This window comes from Sitophilus oryzae, unplaced genomic scaffold, assembly GCF_002938485.1.
Source record: "Sitophilus oryzae breed Bouriz unplaced genomic scaffold, Soryzae_2.0 scaffold_1640_pilon_pilon, whole genome shotgun sequence".
NCBI lineage: Eukaryota > Metazoa > Arthropoda > Insecta > Coleoptera > Curculionidae > Sitophilus > Sitophilus oryzae.
This window is the reverse complement of record NW_022146326.1, coordinates 911,514-933,465: the sequence shown is the minus strand read 5'-3', so window position 1 is coordinate 933,465 and position 21,952 is coordinate 911,514. Positions and strand designations below refer to the sequence as shown.

Below are 21,952 nucleotides of genomic sequence, written 5' to 3'. Positions count from 1 at the left end.
GTTTCCTTGAATAAATTTCTAAACCCATTTTTAACACTAATTCAAGTTATATATAAAATTATAAGGCCAAATAAGACTTTTAAAGTTATTTTGGTCTATTTCTATTTGTGTATTTAATACTTAAATATAAAAACAATATTCGTTTACATACATATCCTATCACTTATTGCATACATCCAATAACAGGTTCAGTAGTTAAACCCTTCTAGTGTCTGATAAAACTCTAATAATACATCCAACTCCACCAACATTATACACTTTCTCGTGCCAGACAAGCAAGTGCCCACTGCTTCCTTCCGATGGGTTCTCAAAGCCTTTATATACATATTTCATTAAGACATCCAAGAGATCAGAATCTAAAGAATTGACAGCTTCTTCGATTTGTGATGGCTTTACTGATAACAGAACTCTTAAAGTCAAATTCAGAGCGTTTTCCTACAGAATAAAAAATAAGATAAACCGTTTTAAAAATTATTTTGAAACTACATACCTTTATTTGTTGATTTTTACTCCCTAAAGGGGCATTAACTAGAACTATTCTTAACGCATCTAGTAGTTTTCCTGTGTATAAAAGTTAAGGAGTATAATTAGCAATAAGAGATTTAAAAAAAGAGAGTTTAAATCAGTTTAAATTAAGATAAAAAGGATATTTTTGTATCAAGTTTTTCACTTCGTTTTCGTCCGGTCCTTGTGGGCCTGTTTGCTCAATTTCTTCCTCATTATAATTATCTTCACAATATTGATCTACGTCTATCTTTCTAAAGGCCGAACTGGAAGTGTTTTTGGCCATTTTGATCACTTTTCTGACTCACAAACTGCAAAAATTTACAAAAGTACACACCTATTTTTTTCAGGTTAGAAAGATTGTCATTTTTTGTCATATTTATGTTTCTGGTTCCTCTTTTCGTTTTTTTAAACTGCTGGCTCCGTAGTCATATTAAACTATTTTATAGCGCTAATGTTGTTAATCTATGGGAGTCCCATTTTTCGATTTATATATGATTCGACCAAAAAATTAATACTGTCAGTGTTGCCAATAGTCAAAAATAAAAAATTAAATTGTAGTCAAGTTAGAGACTTTAGTGCGTCAATAAATTTGTTTAACTGGATCTACATTTAATTTTTGACTGGCATTTACTTACTAATTTAGCAAAAATATTTAACAAGATATGTGAGTTTGTAAATTTAAATTGGGAAAAATAATATACCCCACAAAGTTGCTGAACTGACAGGAAGTAATGGCAAACATCCGCTTTTGTCTTTTTAGTTTGGTATCTATGCCAACGTCCAACGTCAGATTATTGATTTCACTTTTGTCTTTATATCGGTTTGAGCTGCAGCAGCGTAAATTTTACAGATTTTTCGTGTAGAATTATTCAGATTATATATTTGTTGTTTTAATACCATATATAGAGTAAAATAGTTTAAATATAACATTTGTAGAATATAGAACGATAAGATATTACTATAATATTAACCCGTATCGTTTTGTAAGCTAGGGGTCCGCCATGGGCGTTGGTCGTCCATATGCGATATTTAAAGCTTATAAGTTTAGGTGCAGATAATGTTAAAATTAATACATTTCAAACATAAATTTTACTATTTAGTAAGATAATAATTCTAGTAGAGTGGAAAATTAGATTAGTGCGATTTCAATACATCAAAGGTCACAATATGGTAAGGCTACTTTTTAATCTTAATTTTGACTGCTAAAATCTATTATTTGGATTGCATTAACGTGTTTTGTAAAAGCAAAACTTTCGTTCTTGTAAATTTCAAGCCAAAGCTATTGCATCACTTAATTTATAATATATTTTTTATAATTAATTTTAATTGCTGGCAGCCATCTTTGATGACGTCAGAGGAAGTTGTTCGAAGTTGGAACATGTGCGGGAAATTTAAAAATTCTCTTCATTTTAGCCGCGTATCGATCCATTGCAACTTATAAAGTGTCTCTCGGTGCTGCTCAGCCCGGAAGGAGGTATTCATTCTAGAGACGAGGTACCGAGATTAGTAAAGTAAGCTTATTTTCGTGATTACGTAATATTGAAAGTACTAATTGATACGTTTATCGCTGTAGCCTGATGACTAAGTTTTCAAAGAAATTAGTAAGCAAGTGCGTCTACGTCCTAATATTGAAAAACACCGAAACCAGTTTGGTGGATATGTTTATGGCGGAGGGCGGATGGACTTTGATCCAGTCATGGCTTCAGGACGCGGCCCAGTCAGGGAACTGGGACTTGGTGAAGGAGATTTTGGAACTTCTATTAATAACTCCGGTGGACGTGGAAAGGCTGAAAATGAACTGTTTACCTAAATTGATTAAGAATCTATCTCGCCGTGATGACCTTGACGGTAAGTCATTGAACCCTTGATATAATTTTATTTTAGATTTTAAGTTTTGTATTTTCTAATTGTTTGATCTTTTTTGCTATTTATGGTATGCTAGTTCTTAAAACATGTCTTTATGGAAAATACCTAATATCAATTCTTTACTATCTTTTATTTAAATTGATTTGAGTGTTTTTTTTATTTTTTAGAAATACTCATATTTAGCTTTGATATTGTTTATAGAATTTCAAAAAAATAGTACTTTTTATTCGGTTTTAATTGTCATTGTAATTTTTTGAAATCTTAAAATTTTTGGATTTTTTAAGATCTGAATAAAATTAATTTCATTAATTATTAAGCTGTATAATACTTTAATTTAATATTCACAATGAAAATATGAAAGTATCAAGTTTTAAAAGAAGTTTTATTATACACTGTTATTAGGTATAAAAATATAATTTTAATATAACTACTAAAATCAGCAAACGAAAATATGAAAGTAAAGCATAGTGCAAAAGCAATGATTTTTTATACACAATTCTACATAATATAAAATTCCTACTTGTCTACAAAATAAAAAAGTGAAATATCAAATCAAAAATAAAATTCAAATATTATCTTCTCTGATGAAAGAAGATCGCTGTTATTTTATATGTAAAATTATATGGGGAATGACAACGATGTTCATTTCCAAGCCAGCTGGTCGCGGTTTTTTTTCGATCATATGATATAATTGTCGTTTATATTTGAAGGGCAAGGGAAAAAAGAACAATAATGTCAATTTTATAGGAACTTTTAAGTAATCACCTGTTAGGAATACAAAGTCCCAAACATGCTAAATTGTAATTGAATAGAACAAACGAAGTTCAGATAATCACGCGTACATTAATAACTTTTTTCTAACTTTCACATGGTATTTGGAAACATTCAATCAGTTTTTTCGATTAAGTCAGTTTTGTGACATCATCTGTTTTTTCTCCCTTACCCTTCATTTGTTTTGCATGACATCTGTTTAACATATTTATTATTTCAGTAAAATAAAATATGAAATCATATATTTACTTTATTTATTTTTAAATTGAGTATATAATTTTAAATAGTTCAAAAAAAATTAGTTAAATTTAATAAGCTATTTTTTTCATGACATCTTATTAGTATAGAAATTACTTCAATAAAATTTAAAAATAAATGTAAATACCTAATTTCAAAACATAAATTATTTAAATACATTTAAGTGATTTATCTTTCTTTATTTTTGACATATAATCTGTTAATTTAACACATTTCTTTTTTCAAATCATAAATAAGTTATTTAGAGAAATTTAGCTTGAAAATTACTTAAATAAATTTAAGTAATTTTTCTCTTTTTGAGCCTGAAATTAAAAGTAAGTTTTTCTTTCAGGCGTTGCGCATTTGTCAAACCAAATCGTTCAAAACTGGTTGGTTATTGTTAAAGGATCGAGCCATCCTACACCTGTGCATTCGATTCAGGCACAGGAAAAACCCGATTCAGAGCCGGCAGTGGTAGAGCCTAAAAACGTCGATGACAGTAAAATTAATAAAGAAATTGTAGATGCTGTGCCTAATGACGTTCAGGAATCTGATAAAATGGACGTCGATAATCACCAGGCCATTAAACCCAGTAACTTTTATAAGGTGTCGGTAAAGGATGGAAAACAGGTTATTAAGAAGTTGTCTCTAGAAGCAGACGAGAAACAAACAGCTAAAAATGAGGAATTGAAAGAAGAAATTGAAAAGGAAGAAAAAGTAGCTGAGAAGGAAAATGACAAGTCGAAGAACAGTTTGTCGTCATTGAAAAGTAGTAGTAAATCAAGCTCAAGTAGTAGTAAGGATAAAGAAAGGGATAAAAGAAGGTCATCCTCAAGTCATTCAAGTAGTAAAAGTAGTAGTAAGTCATCCAGTAGTTCTAAAGATAAAGACAGAAAGGATAGGGACAAGGATAAAGATAAACACAGACATAACGGATCTTCGCGGTCAAGCAGGAGTAGCAGTAGTAGTAGTAAAGATAAAAAAGAGTCTAGAGATAAGAGCAAGGTGAAAGACCCTGTTGAAACGAAAGAGAAACAGGCCGAGAAAGATAAAGACACGTTGGAAAAGGTGAAACCACCAACCTTGGATAAACTGGGTAGGATCCCGAAGAAATCCAGCAGTTCAGACGAAAAACAGAAAGAAAACAAATCGAAAGAGGAGAAGAAAAAGCCGTCGTTCTCGATTCTGAACCGGAAAGCCACCGGGGAAGAACCGCGCTCCAAGACCGTGAAAGTGTTCAATTCCAAGATGCGATCGACGGGTCTGGAAGAAGAAGCGAAGCCCCCGCCGCCGCGGTCAACCAAGAAACCCACCCCCAGTGTCCAGCTGCCCACGATTCCCCAGAAAAGGCCGTCGCCCCCTAGAGATCCCCCTTCGGGGATTCCCCCAGAGAAGAAGCTGAAGATCGACAAGATCGACGTGCCCGAGAGGCCGGGCGCTATCAAACTGATCCCGCCCAAACCAAAACGTAAGTTTCTGTCAGACTTGTATGCTAACCGGTGTTTTATTTTTCAGGTTGGGTTCGGACGGCTCTTCGTATGGTGCAGCGCCATCGTGTTGCAGCCGAACTGGAGCAGAATCCTTTGAAACTGTTTAACCACAAGTGTCCTTTTGTTCGATATTATCTACCGCCCAGCTATAACTTAGTAACTCGATTTTTTTAATCTTTTTTTTTTAATCTAAATCTATGTGCAGAGGATGTTCCTGATAAGAAGGCTTTCGGTGGAGATCTTGTTAACTGGTTGATGGTTAAATAAAATATTGAGGTGCTGCATTGTTGAATTTTGAACTGTCATGTTCTCATTTTTATCAAAGAAATCATAATTTCAGTATTTAAATAATAAAAAACATATAAGTTTAACCAACCAAAAAGAATTTGAATTATTCTAAACACAGAGACCGCAACTTGGCGTCTACCTGAGAATCTGTGTCTACAGTTCAGGTATTTTTCACTCGATTCATAGCATTACATATTGACATCATTGGCATTAGGAAATTTTAGCGAGAAGAACTATATTTTTTCAAAGAGAGATTAAATAAATCAATATTATTGCAAAATGAGATATTGTGTGCTTCCTCATAAAGAACTACATATGTACTAGTATATGAAAAAAAAATAAAATAAACAGCAGAGAAAAATCAAAATTGATAAATATTGACAAGCATCTTTGGAAGGGAAAAGTAACATTGAATATATAAAAACATATACCGTGTGATTAAATAATAAAAGCCAAACAATGCCTATACCTTGATGGTGTTTTTTTTTAACTTTTATCAAGAAATAAAAACAACGTTACAATAGACGTTGAAATGACATTAGAAGAGCTTTACTATATCTTTTACCAAAGTTAAAATTACAAGACAAGATAGAAACACAAGATAGAAAAAACGGCGTCATCGTGGCCAAAGTTTTCCGTGCACTCTACACACTACTATTCAGTTTTTAAACAAATTTGTATCTGGAATTTTTAAACTTTTTTTCCAAATAAATATTAATTTTGACATATTTTGGGCGGCTCCACAAAACTTACCAATATTCATTTTAAAGGTTACTGTGACGCCATTTGTTTTTAATAAATGAGATATTGGGATCTGCCCGACAAATTATCAACGATTATCATTAGGCTACTATGACGCCGTTTTTTTTAAATAAATGACATATTGGGTCGGTCCGGCACAAATTATCATTTCAAGATTACAGTTAGAGTGTTTTTTAATAGCACAAATTACTAATAATTTTGAAGGCGACAGTGGCGTCATATTTTTTAATAAATGACATATTGGGTCGAGCCGACATCATGGATTATTACTACTATGACACCGTTTTTTTCTCGATGATACAGTATTATAAAAGAATGAAATATGAAAAAGGAGAGAATTAATTTCTTGTTCAAATACTTTCAGAAAATATACGGTTTATTAAATTTGAGAACATAGCGGAGCAGAATTCAACAACGGCTAATTTTCCATTTCATTTAACCATTTTTTATGTTTTTTGAGGTTTCTACATAGGGCATTCTTATCCTGGACATCCTGTACAGTTTCTCCACGTCCGGGACATACTGTATAGATGCGTGCGTTACTGAAATCGTCAAAAACGAAGAAATACCGGGAGTTTAGACACGGGGTGAAGTGTAGCGGGTATCGTATGAATATATCATGTACAATAACACTTTATCTAAATAATTTTAATGCTAGGTAATCTCATGGTAAGTTTTCTTTTGTAAATTTTTCTTTTGTACTTTTCCTTGAATGTGAATAAACGAAGTTACACTCTATTAGGTACTTTGGACCAGTCCTCTATCCTTAAGCGTTAGATTGGTTCGTAGGTATTGGGAAAATGAGAATGGGGATGAAAGTCATTTAAAAACGTCGTTTCTGACATAAACAATGACCAGCAGAATTTAGAAATTAGTATTAAATGAAAGTAATATAAAAATACTCGAAACTGTAGAGTAAGAGAGCGAAATAGAAAATATTCAAGAGAATAAAAGAAAAAAAACTGTGTACGTTATAATAAAAATACCACCAGTAGTTTTTCTAAAAAATCACTTACCAAATACAGGTGTTATTATTGGATATTTCAGTATTAATATTGATTATTAAATGGTATTAACATAGAATAGGGATTTGAATAATAATATACCGTAATTATTAAACTTCTATAATATGCAAGAACCTAGTTTAAATTGTTTAAATGAAGCTAAATTTAAAAATAGATACTAATGAAGTAGGCTTTTTACACTTATCTCTTGTTAATGACTAAACTTTTCCTAAAAATTACCTGCCTTGACTTTTTCTTTCTCAATAATATTCCAATTCTTTTAATAATTAAATTAACACTAACCTCGGCCTGGATATTACTGAATTCAGATGATTCATATAAAAATTGAGGTTATGTTTTTTGTATCTGCGATTAGGAGGGCGGGCGAATGCTGATAAAAGGAGTTTTCATGTCATTTAGGCTAAAAATTAGACATTATAATCTCGGTGGCATTTATGGAAATAATAGTTGATTTAATCAGTTACTAATATTCTGATTTTGAATAGACCATAATAAACACTAGTATTTTGTAAAATTATTAATGGGAAGCAAAAAATAAAACTTTATATTAAAAAATCAATAAAAGAAAAACAGTAATAGAGAAATATAGAAAAGTTAATTATAGAATTTGAATAAGAAAGTTCTATGGAGAAATATTTAGCATTTAGAACGAAAAATATGCAATTTAAAAAATGCAAACTACAAAGAAAAAGAGCCTTAAAATAACTTAGAGCCTTAATAAACTCTTATTAAAATATAAAATATGCTTTAATACAGAGAAATTCGAAAATTAACTTCATGTAAGAAGGCTTTGAAGCAGAAGAAACTGACGTCATAAGCATATAGTAATCTGGATTAATGCAGTATAGCTGCTCTCTGAACGCACTAGGTGCAGAAATTTTATAAATATTGATATAATAGACTCTCGATTATCCGAGCAATATGTATTATTCAATAAATGTCAATACTTACGTTAAAATATTTTATTAATAATTTTGACAAACGAACAATAATAATTAAAGTCAGTTTGTGTTGCTTCGGCAATTCTGGGATTCTCCGTAATTACCCGATATATTAGGCCTGATGCTCTAATAGTACGGTGTCGCTCGGTTAATACGGATTTCAACAGCGATGGTACTCAACTCGGATAATCCAGCGATCGGATAATCGAGAGTCTACTGTATAATGTTAGATAAAGTTTCAAATAAAAATATTTTACAAGAAACACAACTGTTTGTACAGTGCAATCTGTTATATAGATTGACGTCAGTAAGATTTAAAGATACTTTATTATATTCATATTCTATATGAACCTATTGACTTATGATTAATACAAACGAATAAAAAATATTAGTCCTTAAATGAACTAAAAATAAAAAAGAACACATAATTTCAATGTATTGATTGATCAATACTATCATGAGAATTTTAATGAATATCTTTTGCCCTTTTTAGAGCAGAGGTTATTTTATTTTTATATTACGGGGTACCCATAAAAAAATTCTCAAGTTTTTTAAAATGAAACTGCCATTTTTGTCAAAAATTATTTATTATCGCACATTCTAAGCATAAAACTAGTCAGAGACTACAACAAGAATTAATCCATTCCAATATTTACTTTGGATTGTAAGTTATTGATGCATGATTTGTAAACAAATCTAAACTAGAATATTGTTAAATATCGCAACAATAAAAATGTAACATTACTAAGTACTCCGGTATACTGGTGTTGATTGATCAATGCTACTTTATATTATATACTGTAACTAGATAACTCAAGTTGCTAAGCAACTTATAGTAAATTATTTTTTTATACGAGGGTATTCTAAAAAGTTTTCCAACCTCCTAATGACATTTTTTTTACATTCGTTTTGTTGGAAAGCCACACATTTCTTAAAAAGATGCTTCCACGTAAACTCGTACAAACAATAGTTGAGGTTTGATGAAATTCTTTGTTCTCTGAGCGTGGGTTCTAAGTTGATGAATAAGAAAAAGACTCTGGGAGCTAAATTTGACGAATACAGAAGGTGTTCTAGGAATTTAAACTGTAATTTGTGATTTTTTTTGCGGGGATTAGATAGAACATTAATGTCTTGGGTGGTACAAAAATGTTGTCTATAAATGAGGCCTCTTTCTGTCATTTCTGTTTTTTTGATTAATGAAGCGTAGTAATCTATAATGGTTTCAGAGCTCCATTTTCGAAAATATGTTACTACATATTTTCGAAAAGGTAGGAAAGTAGGAAAGCTCTATGAATATTCTATTAAACAGTCTTCATCACTTTTTCAGACAAAAAACAGGTTTCGCTTTCTTTAGTGACATTTCGCCATTAGTAGTCTACATAAACTGCGCCAACAGAGCGTTGAATGTGTTCATTTCGATACCTTTTTGCTCCAGACATCTTTTCATGCCCTAATCTTGACTTGGTAGCACCTGCCTAGCAGTTTTTTGAGAGCTTGAGCAATATAGTCTTCATTTGGACGTCTGGAACGTTAAAATTTAGCTTGCCTTAAGTTTACGGTAGTTAATAATAGAATTCTCGTTATTAACTTGCGTAGGTTTACAAACTAATATTTAATGACTGCTTTTAGTATTCGAATCTCTTAATTTTCATAACGTCTCTTAATGACACTCAAGCAACTGTCAACCAGTCATCGAAAATGGCTGAGATTTTAGTAGGCGTTTCTCGAGATGCGCAGATCTTGTAAATGACTGTTGCGCGGTATACATGGTGCGGTTGGGACTTTTCACACAATCCTCGTATACATTATACATTTTTGGCTAGAATTATTGAAGCTATCTTACTGAATTGAAGTTTATTAATAATAATAATATGAGGCCCTTATTGGAATAAAACGTGTACAAAATAAATAATAGTCATAAATTAAAATTCGATAACAATTCCGATACAGATGTGATTTATTGGTTAAGCTTTCAAGCTAGGTTATTTATTATTAATAATAGCTTTATAGGTAATTTTATTGTACGTACACAGTTTTTATTTATAATACATAATTTTGTATAAATATTAAGCTATGAAACTAAACTTTGACTCAAATAACAAAAAATTCAAAACTTTCATATCTAGAACAACTATTCCTTTTAAAAAACTCTGTTTTTTTAACAATTATACAGAGTACATATTTTCTGTAAGATTTAAGATTAAAGTTAAAAAATAAAAGCGTTCTTTCATTGAAAACGACAAAAATAGAGCTAATATGGAATAAAATTGGTATTTTGATACTTTTTTTTCGTACAAAATTGTATAATCTCTTTCATAAATTCTGCTGGTTTATTGTACAGGAATAGTCTATTCAACAAAACCGAATATCTATTATTATCAGTGCTAGTTAACTTATACAGAAATAATTACATAGATCGTTTAGTATTTCAAAAAATAATCTAATAACTGAACATTTTAAGCAATATGACTAAAAATACATAAGAAAAGCTCCATAGTGGTATATAAGAATATCTCATCGCTAAAAGCTTTTTATGATTTAAACAGTATTTTTAAAATAGCTCAGTTAGTGTTTATAACAATGAACTAGATATAATTAAATAAAAATTACTATTTTAAACAATATGAGTAATAATAATACGTTATAAAAAGCTCCACAGTGGAATAATTTAAATATTTAGAGGACACTGTATAGAATCAGGATCATATCTGATATGCTAAAAGCTCTTTATGATTTAAATTTTAATATACATTAACTATAAATGTAAATATCGCATTTTTGGTAAATGTTTGTTCATAAAGGTATTTTTTTCTTTTTTTTTAAGTTTTATTATGTTAGTTTAAATCAACATTACATTTTTATACGCCATAGAAGTTTGCAGTGGCGTGCCCAGAATTTTCGATTGTGGGGTTAAATTTTAATTAAAGGAATTTTTTTTCGGTTTATATTTTAAAAATGATTCTTTTTGGGTTTTGTGAGGCGTATTAACTCGTGATCACCCGAAGGGCATGCCACTGGATAGCTGGACTGCTGTATAGTGTAACGTATTATATTCTATCTAGATGTCTTAGTTACTATCAACTTCCAATACCTTTTAGCATAAGATTCCTACTTGTGTTGTATAATAATAATTTCGTTATACTTTAAATACAGAATAATAAAAAGAGAATAAACAACTTAGAAAAGAAATATTTAATTTAATTTACATTAACTATTTATATAGTCTATATGAAAAATATAAAATAAGTAGATTATACAAGAAATATTGTTTTCATGAGAAACTTAATAAAACGCACTATTTGAAAACTAACGACATTAAAAATTTTAGTCTATAGAAAAAAATCAATTTGCCAGCACGTTAATTTTGATTAATAAATACTAAAATATTTAATCGATAATAATAATATACAACAAATCTGGACATAAGTCGATTACAGAAGAAATATTTTGGTTCTTGTTCAAGTTTTATTAGACAAAAAAATAATAAACTAATAGAGTCCCATCTGAAAACTATCGCTATTAAAAATCAGACTATAGAAAAAAAATTGTTAACCTATAAGCACGATTTTTTTTGTTTAATTTGCTCTTTAAATATCTTTATTTCATCGTTGATGTTACCTACTGGCGTAATATTGACACTGACATACGAGTAGATCAGTTAAATAGGAGAACTAAACCACATTGAAGAATATAGCAAATAAGTGGGCATATGATAACCACAAAATCTCAACACTTTCTAGCAATAATAACTCCTTTGAAGAATCGTTTGACATTTATATGTAGCATTATGTCGTTTAGACTAGTCTCAACTTCATTAGTTTTCTCAGTTTTTAAAAACTATAAGAAATCCGTTTCTATAATTTTCTCCTATTATTAGGTTCAACTCTCAGTTCTGGCGTTTATGTCTACCCTGTTCGTTGCATCTTTTGCAAACTCGTATCTATCGTGAATCACAGACATTTATTTTTCTATTATATATCTGGATTACTGTCAGTGACACTATTTCAATAAATTCCTTAGTATTAATTAGGTGAGTGTCATAGAATATTAGGCTCCAGACTCTCCAAATAGATAGAACTGATAAGTTGGCTAATTTTCTGTCGCGACTTTCTGTTGGCCTATTCTGTCGCGACTATTGTATCTTTTTAAAAAGATCTGATGATTTGGGGACTGAACCCTCCATATAGCTTTTTTGTCAATGCATTAGCACTAGTCTAGTACAAAGAACTGCATATTTGGCAGGGTATATCGCACTGACATTGAATATGTTCTGCAGATTTTTCTTGTTATTGACAAAATCTACACGTTTCGTGTTAAATCCCATTAGCTTTAAATACGCATTGAACTTGCAATCACTTGTTAGTAGAGTCACTATAGTTTTGATGATTTTCTTGTTTTTGCTTATAAGTTTTTGCTTTGTCGTATATTTCAGTGTTCTACTATGAACTGTTTTGCCTGCCTCTGCTCTGGTGAATTTTTCCACCATTTCAGAGACCTATTGACTATCCACTGTTTTCTGACCATGCTAATACCAGAATACCCCTATTCTGGTATTAGCATTATTGTATTATAAGCATTATTATATTACAATAATATAGCATTAATAATATAGCATTATTATATTACAATAATTAAAAAAACATTATACAGGGTGGGTCTTAAATAATTGCAGATATTTTCAGGGCTGGTAGATCTCGATAAAAGAAACATATTTTCTCTTTACCGTTTTTCAAATAAATCCAAAATAACCGAGTTATGTTATTCTGAAAATACGCAAAAAAATGATTTTTTCCTAAAATTTTGAGAACCACTGGATCTTTTCTGGGTGTTCTTTCTTGTAAATTTAATCTACTACTTATGTTTGCATATTATCAACAAATTATGTTTTTTTAAGTAAAAATTAAAAAAATTTCCAAAATTATTTTAAAAAAGTTACAAATTTCTAAAAAAATGTTTCCTCATAATCGTCTTTCTGGTGTCGAAATATACTACCCCTAAAAATATTTGCACTTATTTAAGACTCACCCTGTATGTTATAAAAGTTAGACGTCATCGAATGACGAATGATTCAAAGATTCAAGTAAACTTTTATGACTCGACAACAGTTATATTGGTGTCCAAGTTAGTTTGGGTTACTAAACAAAAATAATTTCTTCTCAATATTTAATCAATAAAAAGCGGTATATAATTATTAAATTTCACGGTAAACTTTTACGATGCTTAGGGTCTATTCACAAATGTCAGTCACGTCTCACTTATGTTGCGTCAAACAATCATAAGTTGCGATAAAAAAATATATATCATTTCGATACCGATTATCGTCAGTCACGTTTAATTTTCCGTTCAGTCATAATTTAAATTCGTCATCAACAACATTTTCTTGTCTTGATTGACGTCTTTTCCTACGAAGTTGGTTTTTTTACATAAAAAGAGTCCCGCTCCAATGTTTTATGTTTCCCATTATGAACGCCCGGCGCCCGGCCCGGTTCGGCCCAGTTCAGCTCATAATAGGTTTCGTTGCAATCTATATAAATGAATTCGACCGGTGCTGTGCTGTGCCGCGCCGCGCCGTGTCGTGCCGTGCCGGGCGTTCCTGATGGGTTACCTACTTTAGTCTGTGCTGATATGTATGAATGACCGTCACAAATGTCGACCGAATGAAACTAAAACGGTACGGCGACTGACGTGTGTGAATAGATCTTATTCATTTGGGTCATGATATTACGTGAATTACATAAATGAAGGTGAGAAAGACGTTCTTCACTTCGTCAATTTTGTTATTTAACGATTGCTTGTAAATATTCATTTAATGTAATGACAGTCGAGATAATTTAAATTAGGTGGGGTGTTTTCTTCTTAAATCTAACCATTTTGTTTATTTTATTTCGCCATTTTAGTTAACTTTTTACATACCAAGTATTTTTAAATACCTTGTTTGTCCATTTTTCACCAATATATTAATTTATTATGATGTGAGTCAAGATATTATAATTTAGTATAATGTGAAGCGAGTTTCGAAATTGTACTAGTTTTTGTTTACAAATTTAGTTAGTTTACTATCTTTTACACATTTACTATATCTTATATACTTTCTACATATCATTTTAAACATATCGTATAAACAAGCGTGTCTTTGTATGATGTAGCGTACTTTTCGTCGTTTGGCAGCTAGAGTACAGATATTATGAACAATTTGTTACATAATTATATCATTCAAGTCGAGGATGGAACAATTACAACAAGAAAGTATGAGTACTATGATGGGACAACTGTTTTCACCTGATGAAGGTCGTTCTTCTGCAAGCAAGAAGGGGTCCCTTGAAATATGATGGAGTATGTTCGAATAAAACAATATATGTATAGATTTATTGACACAATGGAGAATCGTACATAATGAATGAATGAAATACTGATAATAGATATTTTGGTGCCGTTTTTCAAATTTTACTTTGATGTGAATTTGAGATTTTGTAACAAAATATTAGTTGAGCTGTAGATTTTTAATATAAATATTAATCGAAAACCATGGAATAGAAATTCGGCAAAATAGATGCCTATATTTACGTTAGATGGTTCAAAGTTCATTTATAGAGAAAAGTATAGAGAATAACTACTTCTAAATGTACTTCTAAAAAAGCTTCAAAAACTCTTATTTGGTCTATACTATAGACCAATAATGATTTTTAAGCTTAAACGCTTCAAAAAGACTTGAACAGAAACGCTCAGCTACCGATAGTAGATACGTACATAGATTGCTATAAAAGGCTTAACAATATATAGAGGACTTATTAAATATGTCCATTTTTTGGCAATATATTTCTTTTTTTAGTACATTTTTATAATTGTTCGGAAGAATTGCCGTTGAAATTTCTTGAGATTACAAAAAAACGAAATAATTCAACGTTTGCAGTATTTATGCAAGTTTTTTTCAGTAAAAACGAAACATTTCTAAAAAGTTAAATATATTATGTTACTTTTTTATTGAAAATTTTGTATGAAAAGAAATTTTAACTTACATATTTCATTTTTTTCAAGATCAGTATCGGACATAAAAAGTTTATTTTAATTAAAACAAAATATTAAAATCATGTGTGTAGAGGTATAGAGCAAAATATTTAGAACATACTAAAAATATTTAATAATGACGCAGTATTTAAAAAAAGCAATGATATAATATATAGAGTGGTCCATTTAAAACAACCAGGTTGATTTTCAGTTCCGGTATAACCGGAAGTACCGTCTATTTACAAAGATATATCCGAATTGCGCTCTGCCACGTTACTACTGTCTCAAATAAATTAATCGAACTATGCAGTCCCTGCTGGGACATCCTGTATAAAAATTGCGTCACTGAATCAATTTTAATAATCAATATTTATCGATAGAACTCAAACTGTTTTAAAACTTCAATATATCATTTTTTTTTCGCTAGACTACTAAGTTTATTAATTCTAAAAAAGCTTTATTGCGAACAATTTATACTGAATTTAGAAAAAAATCTTGTTAATCTATAAGAATTTGAGATTAATTAATTTTAAAAATAATCAGAAGATTAATTAATATAATTATCCCTAAATCCAGATTTTTATTTTGAAAACTGATTGCTAGACCAATAATAATGGAAATATGCTTATCACAGAGACTAAAATAATTTTTTATATCTATTATAGAGGTGTGATTTATTTTTTTAAGTAAAAAAATCAATTTTACTAAAATTTATCTAGTTATAATATAGAACTGAAATAAAACATATTTTTTGAGAAAATTAAAAAAAATCAAAATTAAAAGTCCGAAATGTTTGTTTAGTAAATAATTATTGAATATTTATAGAATACCCTGTATTAGAATATTTTTTAGTATTTGAACAGTACGTCGTTTGCCTTCTATAGCGAATTAAAAATAAGTACTAAATTGGAACATATCCAAAACAAAATTATTTTTGAACGTGTTTCAAAAAATGGTACTTGATTGAGTTGTTTTTTTTTTAATTTAAATTTAATTATTTGTTAATATATATTTATTAGTTTTTAATACATTCAAAACGAAATATTAAGATGATTAAATTTGATTTTATTTTATTTCTAAATACAGCGTGAGTCTTAAATATGTGCAAATATTTTTAGGGGTAGTATATTTTGGTCCCAGAAACGCGTACCTATATGAGTTTTTTCGCGAAAAAGAAAATTAATTTGGAATTATTTTGAAAAAATTTTTTGGATTTTTTCTTAGAATATAAAAAACATAATTTCTTGATAATATGGCAACAATACTAGTAGATTAAATTTACAAGAAAGAAACCCCAGAAAAGATCCACTGGTTTTCAAAATTCAAGCAAAAATCGCTTTTTTTTAATTTTCGGTGTAAAATAACTCGATTATTTTGGATTTATTTGAAAAACGGTAAAGAGAAAATATGTTTCTGTTATCGAGATCTACCGGTTCTGAAAATGTTTACACTTATTTAAGTCTTACCCTGTATAGTATGTAGTTGGTTAGGTTAGTAATTTTTTAAAATGAATATAAATATCAACTATTTCATTACTATTTTTTTTTCGCAATTTGAAAAATGATGGAAAGTTATATCAAGCTCCCCTGTATACTAAAAAACATACTAAAATTTCCATTGTTTTACGAGTAATTTGCTAATATTCAGAGTTTTTTAAAACTTTTTCCCGCATAATGCTCAAATATCTTGAACAAGCTATGGCCACAACTATGGCTATACATATTAGCAATACTTTATTTTTTATTGATTTTATTTATATCAGTTTTAATGAATTCCAAGAACCAATACGTTTAATGCGGATCTCAATTTGATATCGTAACTATTTCATTATTTTTTTTATAACTGAGTAACTTTCATTGACACAGAAATTTCAAGTTTAATCCATCTATTAGAATGTCATTGATAAGTGAAACTATTGTGGGCGTTAATTTTTATGCAATTTTTATTTCAAAAATCATATTAGAGTGAGGCGAGTTAAAGTTTCTTATATATACAGGCTGTATCATTTCTATTCCTAAGTTTGGATAATTCCATTCGGATATAATAATTAATTTTCTTTAAACTATTTTTTGTTTTAGCTTTAAGCAGTGGCGTCCTTATTGATGCTTCAGTGCTTAATTTTAATAAAACAAATAATAGTACACCAATTTTTATTATTTTTAATATTATTATTTTTATGACATTTCAAAGAGATTGTTTTAGAAAAGAAATTTATATTTTATTCATATTACACCCTTAAATAAATAATATAATAATTTTTTTAGGAGTGTAATTATATGTAAGTGTTTTTTTAATTAAATATGGACACTGAACAACTAGAATAATTAAATTGCTTATTAAGATTCTAATTTTCCGATAAAAATAATGACATGATACCTAAGGTGATTATGATGTCTCAGATAAAATACTTATGCGAAATCTGTTTAATATTAGACGAGGATATAAGCTACAACATTATTTGCTTAGGCGCCATAATTAATATTATACAAAGATAGGAATAATTGTTTTTGATAAGGAAATGAGACGAATATTGTACTATAGAATTTTATGTATTTATTAATTTTTACATATTAAAAATTGTCATTTTTATTATATTTTTATGTATATGTATGTTATTATAATTGTTTTGAAAAAACTGTAAATTATGAAAATTTACTAAACAATAAAATATTGATTTTTAACATGAACAGACAATTTTTTTTAAATCTTCATTCTTTTGTTTATTTTAATATCTATAAAAAATTTAGATGCAAAAATGTTACTTTTGTTTTTGTTTATGGTATCAAGCCAAACATTGCTAATACATATTAAGATATTAGTTAATTATGGCATTCAATTTCTGGCATTTGCCAGATTAATGTTTTTTTTTGTTAGATGTCAATTTTGTAGGACACTTGTGGTTTATTCTGTTACTTTTCTAGGATTTTTCAAAGGATTGTGATGCCAGTTGTTTTTGTTGATTCATAGTATTTTTATATCATACATTCAACTACCTCTATATCATATACTTATTTAATTTTACTTGTTCCAGCACCCGTATTACAAGAAAGCGACATGTTTATGGACGCTCTCAACGCTTCAGCTCCCAAGAAAGAGGCCAAAAAGCGAAAACGAAGACCCAGCGTCACCAAAGATACACCTACATCACCCAGTGTCGCTTCAAATGGCGGAGATGCCAACACACCTACATCGCCAACCAGTCCCACAGGTTCTTTGGGTTTGAAAAACATCGCTCCCATCAATTTCTACCAAGATACGTTATCCGAAACGTCCGAAAAGAAGGAGGAACAAGACGAGAACAGCGAAAACAATGATGAAAATGCTCAGGATTCTAATGATACTCCTGTAAGTCCTACGACGCCTACTGATGAGGCTGAAGTGGATAAAGAAGAAGTTGTTCAAAGACCTCTTCGACCTGATGGTTTGAGGGGGGTGCTTCTGTATACGAAGAAGAAGGGTCCTAAGAGGTCGATCAAATGGAAAGCTGAGGAAGATTTGGTCGAAGTACGGTACTTCGAGTTGGATGAAACTGAAAGAGTTAACGTAACCAAGACGTTTATGGACATGGCTAAGATGGAGATGAACAGCGAAAGAGAAGCTTTGATCATGTCGAGAAAGCTCAGTAACGAGGACGTGATGGAACCTCAAATAATGTGGAGGTTTCCGTATTTATGCGACCTACCAGACCCTCTCGCACCACCTGGTTCAAAGAGTTTGGAAAAAGATATCCAGTTCGCTAGAGAAAAGACTGTTTTACCTGCTTTATACTATGACAAGCGTCGTATACCTGACAGTCCCGAAGAACCTATTCCAGAAAACCATCAAATGAGCGATCCGGTTATTATACCTTTGGACGACCCAGACAGTCAGGAGGTCGATTTGAGGAGCACTCCCTGGCCCGAACCCAAAGGTCCAGCACCTCAAATGGACCCTCCCCAAGCCATGCCTCCCATGTTCCAAAACATGCCTTTCAATCCGAACTTCCCCAACATGAACCCTATGAACCAACCTCCACAGTTTGCCGGGGTCGGAGTTCCACCACCGCGATTCGGAGGTCCTATGGGACCCGTACCCGGCAACTTCCCTCCGCCTAACATGATGCACGGCAACATGGTTCCCCCTATGGGCCAGCAGGACATGATGAACCAACCTCCAATGAACCCCAACATGTTCGGAGGTCCGGTTCCCGATGGGTTTATGGCACCTCCAGGTACAGATCCTAATTTCCACATGCAGCCTCAGTTCAACGGGCCTCAAGGTCCCAACATGAATATGTTCGGTGGACCTAACAATTTCAACCCTAGAGGTCGCGGTGGATTTCGTGGTAGGGCTAATGGCGGAGGCTGGGTGAGAATGAGCGGTCCAGGAAACTGGAAACGCGGAGGCGGAGGGGGTGGAGGAGGAGGAGGAGGTCGCGGAGGACGGTTGTGCAAAAACATTCAGAATCACGGTTATTGTAGGAACGGTGATAATTGTCCCTTCGTGCATCCGTCGTAGTCGTAGAAGTAATGTGGATGGTGAGAAAAAAACTGCTTCAATTGTGATACTAGTTTCCTAAATAGAATTTTAATAAGACTGTGAAATTTAAGATATTAATTAGATAAGTTACGAATAGTCGGTGTTTAAAAGTGCTTTTACTGGGTACAACGAGTGTACTGAACGATCGCGGTTTTAAGTGTTAAACGAAACATAGACGTGGACACTATGGTGCCGAGTTGATTGAAGACAGCACTGCTTATCTCTTGGTCCAAATCACTGTTTGTTTTATGATGTAAGCTAGATTTTTATTACTGCCAGACAGACTGTTATGATAATAATGACATGCAATAAAATATGCTAAACATTATGAAAAAAATATTCTCAGGAAAATAATGAAGTTATCGCATATTTGTTTCGATATTCTCTTGATAAACTATTTTTTTTATTAAAAGATTTTACCAGAACACAAAAATACTATTTTTTTCTAGTTTAGGTACTTCTGAGAAAAAAAAATTCTAAAAATTGTTTAATATGATTATTATTTTCAATGGGTAATTCAAAATTGATATTTCTCAATATATGTATTGCAATAATTGCTAAAATATTGCATTCTAAAACAATCAGCGATTTTACCAGGAAATAAGCATTTAAAAACTTGCTTCAGTATTTTTTTTAATAAACTTTACAACTATATTTTAACAATAATTATTGACCTCTATTATTTCTGAAAATTATGATTAAAAACATAACATGATTATTAGGATCAAAAAGTTTTATGATCACGTTAGCTTTGACTTTGATAGTTAAAAAATTCTAATGTAGGTTTTGTTTATATATCATAACATACATAGCACGTTTGGTTATAAAACTTTTTGATAATATTGTACCTGTTGAACGATTTTTTAATTTATTGACTAATATTACCTAAGGAATACAGGAAATAAAAGAGGCAAATAAAAATAATGTTAATAATTGATGCTTAAATTCAATGATATTTCTATAAATAAACGGCAATGAACAAGAATTATTGTTAATCAAATTCTTTTGTGATAATAGTATAAACGTTGTACATGATTTTTTTTGTATATTTGCAAAACATTAATATTTATTTTGGCAACTACGTATATAAGTTTTAAATATGTATAGGGTGTTTTTAGAGCCGTGTTGAGTTCGAAGGGGATTTTATTCTATCTGGGACTTGTAAATGTAAATAACTTTATTTAAGCGATCTGAGTAATGTAAATAGGTGTACATAATCACTTTATTTTGAGTATTTTTCGCCCAATTTGTTTTTTTATAAGTTGTTTAAATAAAAATAATATACCTACCATGATAAAACATTTTATTTTAGAATCCTATTTTACCTATTGGAATTTACTTCAATAAGTACCTATTGATTTTTAATGTGCTATGGGGTTATATACCCGCATAATGTAAAAAGTCGTTAAATTTACTCAAATTTAAAATAAATAATTGCATTATGATGTCATAATATGTAACGATTACCATAATCACATAAAATCCCGTATGATCGAAAAAAAATGGCGTACAGTTAGCAGCGTTGGCTTGGAAATGAGCATCGATGACATTATCCTCTATAATTTTACATATAAAATGACAGCTATCTTCATTTCACAGCCATCACTGACGCCGTTTTTTTTTTCGATCATATTGTATAAAATTTTTTGGGACCAATATTTACACTATGTAATTAAAAAAATTAATCTACTTATTAAAATAATACTCTTTATTAAATACCTAATCTAAATAATAAGTCTTATTTATATTGCACTTTTAAGAAAAACAAGATAATTTTAGATAAATCAGTTTTATATATTAATTAACATTTTGCTTCGCTAATTATTTTTTTTTTAATTTCGCTAAAAATCGATTTTACAATTTAGAAAATAAATTATATAGAAAAAAAAAGGAAATGCCACTAACAATTTTTTTTAATAAATCTATAAAATAACTGTCTCAGATTATTTCACAAACTGCTAGATTGCTAGAGTTGTCTGCGAATCAAACATGAATCAAACTAAGGGCAATATCCGCCAACATCCGATAATGTTTGTTTTGATTAAGTATTTCATTAATAAGTGAGAATCACCTCATGCCTCATTATGTACATCATCTAGGAATGTGCATATGGCAAAAAATATCGATAGTAGATGGCAATTTAAATATAAATAAAATTGTGTTTTTAGAAAAAACAAAAACACGAGCGTTGTGACTGTTGTGAGTAAAAATTCAAGGCCGTGACACACGAGCTAGCGAGACGAAAAGTGGTAAGGACAGCCTAACGGCTTAAAAATACGTACTGACGCGACGTGTATTTGTGAGCAGTCCACGTGTTTATCAAACATATTGATATTTCAATACAAATTTTGTGAAAGAAGAAAGTGAATCAAATTCGTTAATACCGTATGATCGAAAAAAACGGCATCTAGTTGGGTTGGAAATGAACATCGATGACATTCTCCCTATAATTTTACATATAAAATGACAGCGATCTTCATTCCATAGCCATCGCTGACGCCTTTTTTATATATTGTATAATATATTCTTTATCCAATCTGTA

General features: G+C 30.5%; 2 protein-coding genes across 2 annotated transcripts; one reads left to right on the top strand and one right to left on the bottom strand.

Moving 5' to 3' along the window:
- Positions 1-85: 85 nt before the first annotated feature.
- LOC115880668 (actin-related protein 2/3 complex subunit 5-C) lies at positions 86-881 on the bottom strand. The gene is made up of 3 exons (XM_030897949.1): positions 651-881; positions 491-563; positions 86-435 (listed from the first exon to the last, which is right to left on the bottom strand). The coding sequence occupies exons 1-3, from the start codon at positions 788-790 to the stop codon at positions 196-198; spliced, it is 453 nt and encodes a 150-aa protein (XP_030753809.1). The 5' UTR covers positions 791-881; the 3' UTR covers positions 86-195.
- Positions 882-1,293: 412 nt separating this feature from the next.
- LOC115880686 (serine/threonine-protein phosphatase 1 regulatory subunit 10-like) lies at positions 1,294-20,695 on the top strand. Its single transcript, XM_030897967.1, has 5 exons — positions 1,294-1,677; positions 1,921-2,018; positions 2,081-2,355; positions 3,734-4,849; positions 17,924-20,695. The coding sequence occupies exons 1-5, from the start codon at positions 1,675-1,677 to the stop codon at positions 19,387-19,389; spliced, it is 2,958 nt and encodes a 985-aa protein (XP_030753827.1). The 5' UTR covers positions 1,294-1,674; the 3' UTR covers positions 19,390-20,695.
- Positions 20,696-21,952: the final 1,257 nt, after the last annotated feature.

Bases quoted from the DNA above. Each gene is read 5' to 3' on its own strand.
- LOC115880668 (XM_030897949.1), bottom strand. From the start codon at position 790: ATGGCCAAAAACACTTCCAGTTCGGCCTTTAGAAAGATAGACGTAGAT. The intron at 564-650 runs ATATCCTTTTTA...ACTTTTATACAC, and splicing joins GTGAAAAACTTGATACAAAA to AGGAAAACTACTAGATGCGT. The intron at 436-490 runs GTATGTAGTTTC...TTTATTCTGTAG, and splicing joins GTAAAAATCAACAAATAAAG to GAAAACGCTCTGAATTTGAC.
- LOC115880686 (XM_030897967.1), top strand. The intron at 2,356-3,733 runs GTAAGTCATTGA...TTTTTCTTTCAG, and splicing joins TCGCCGTGATGACCTTGACG to GCGTTGCGCATTTGTCAAAC. The intron at 4,850-17,923 runs GTAAGTTTCTGT...TACTTGTTCCAG, and splicing joins GATCCCGCCCAAACCAAAAC to CACCCGTATTACAAGAAAGC.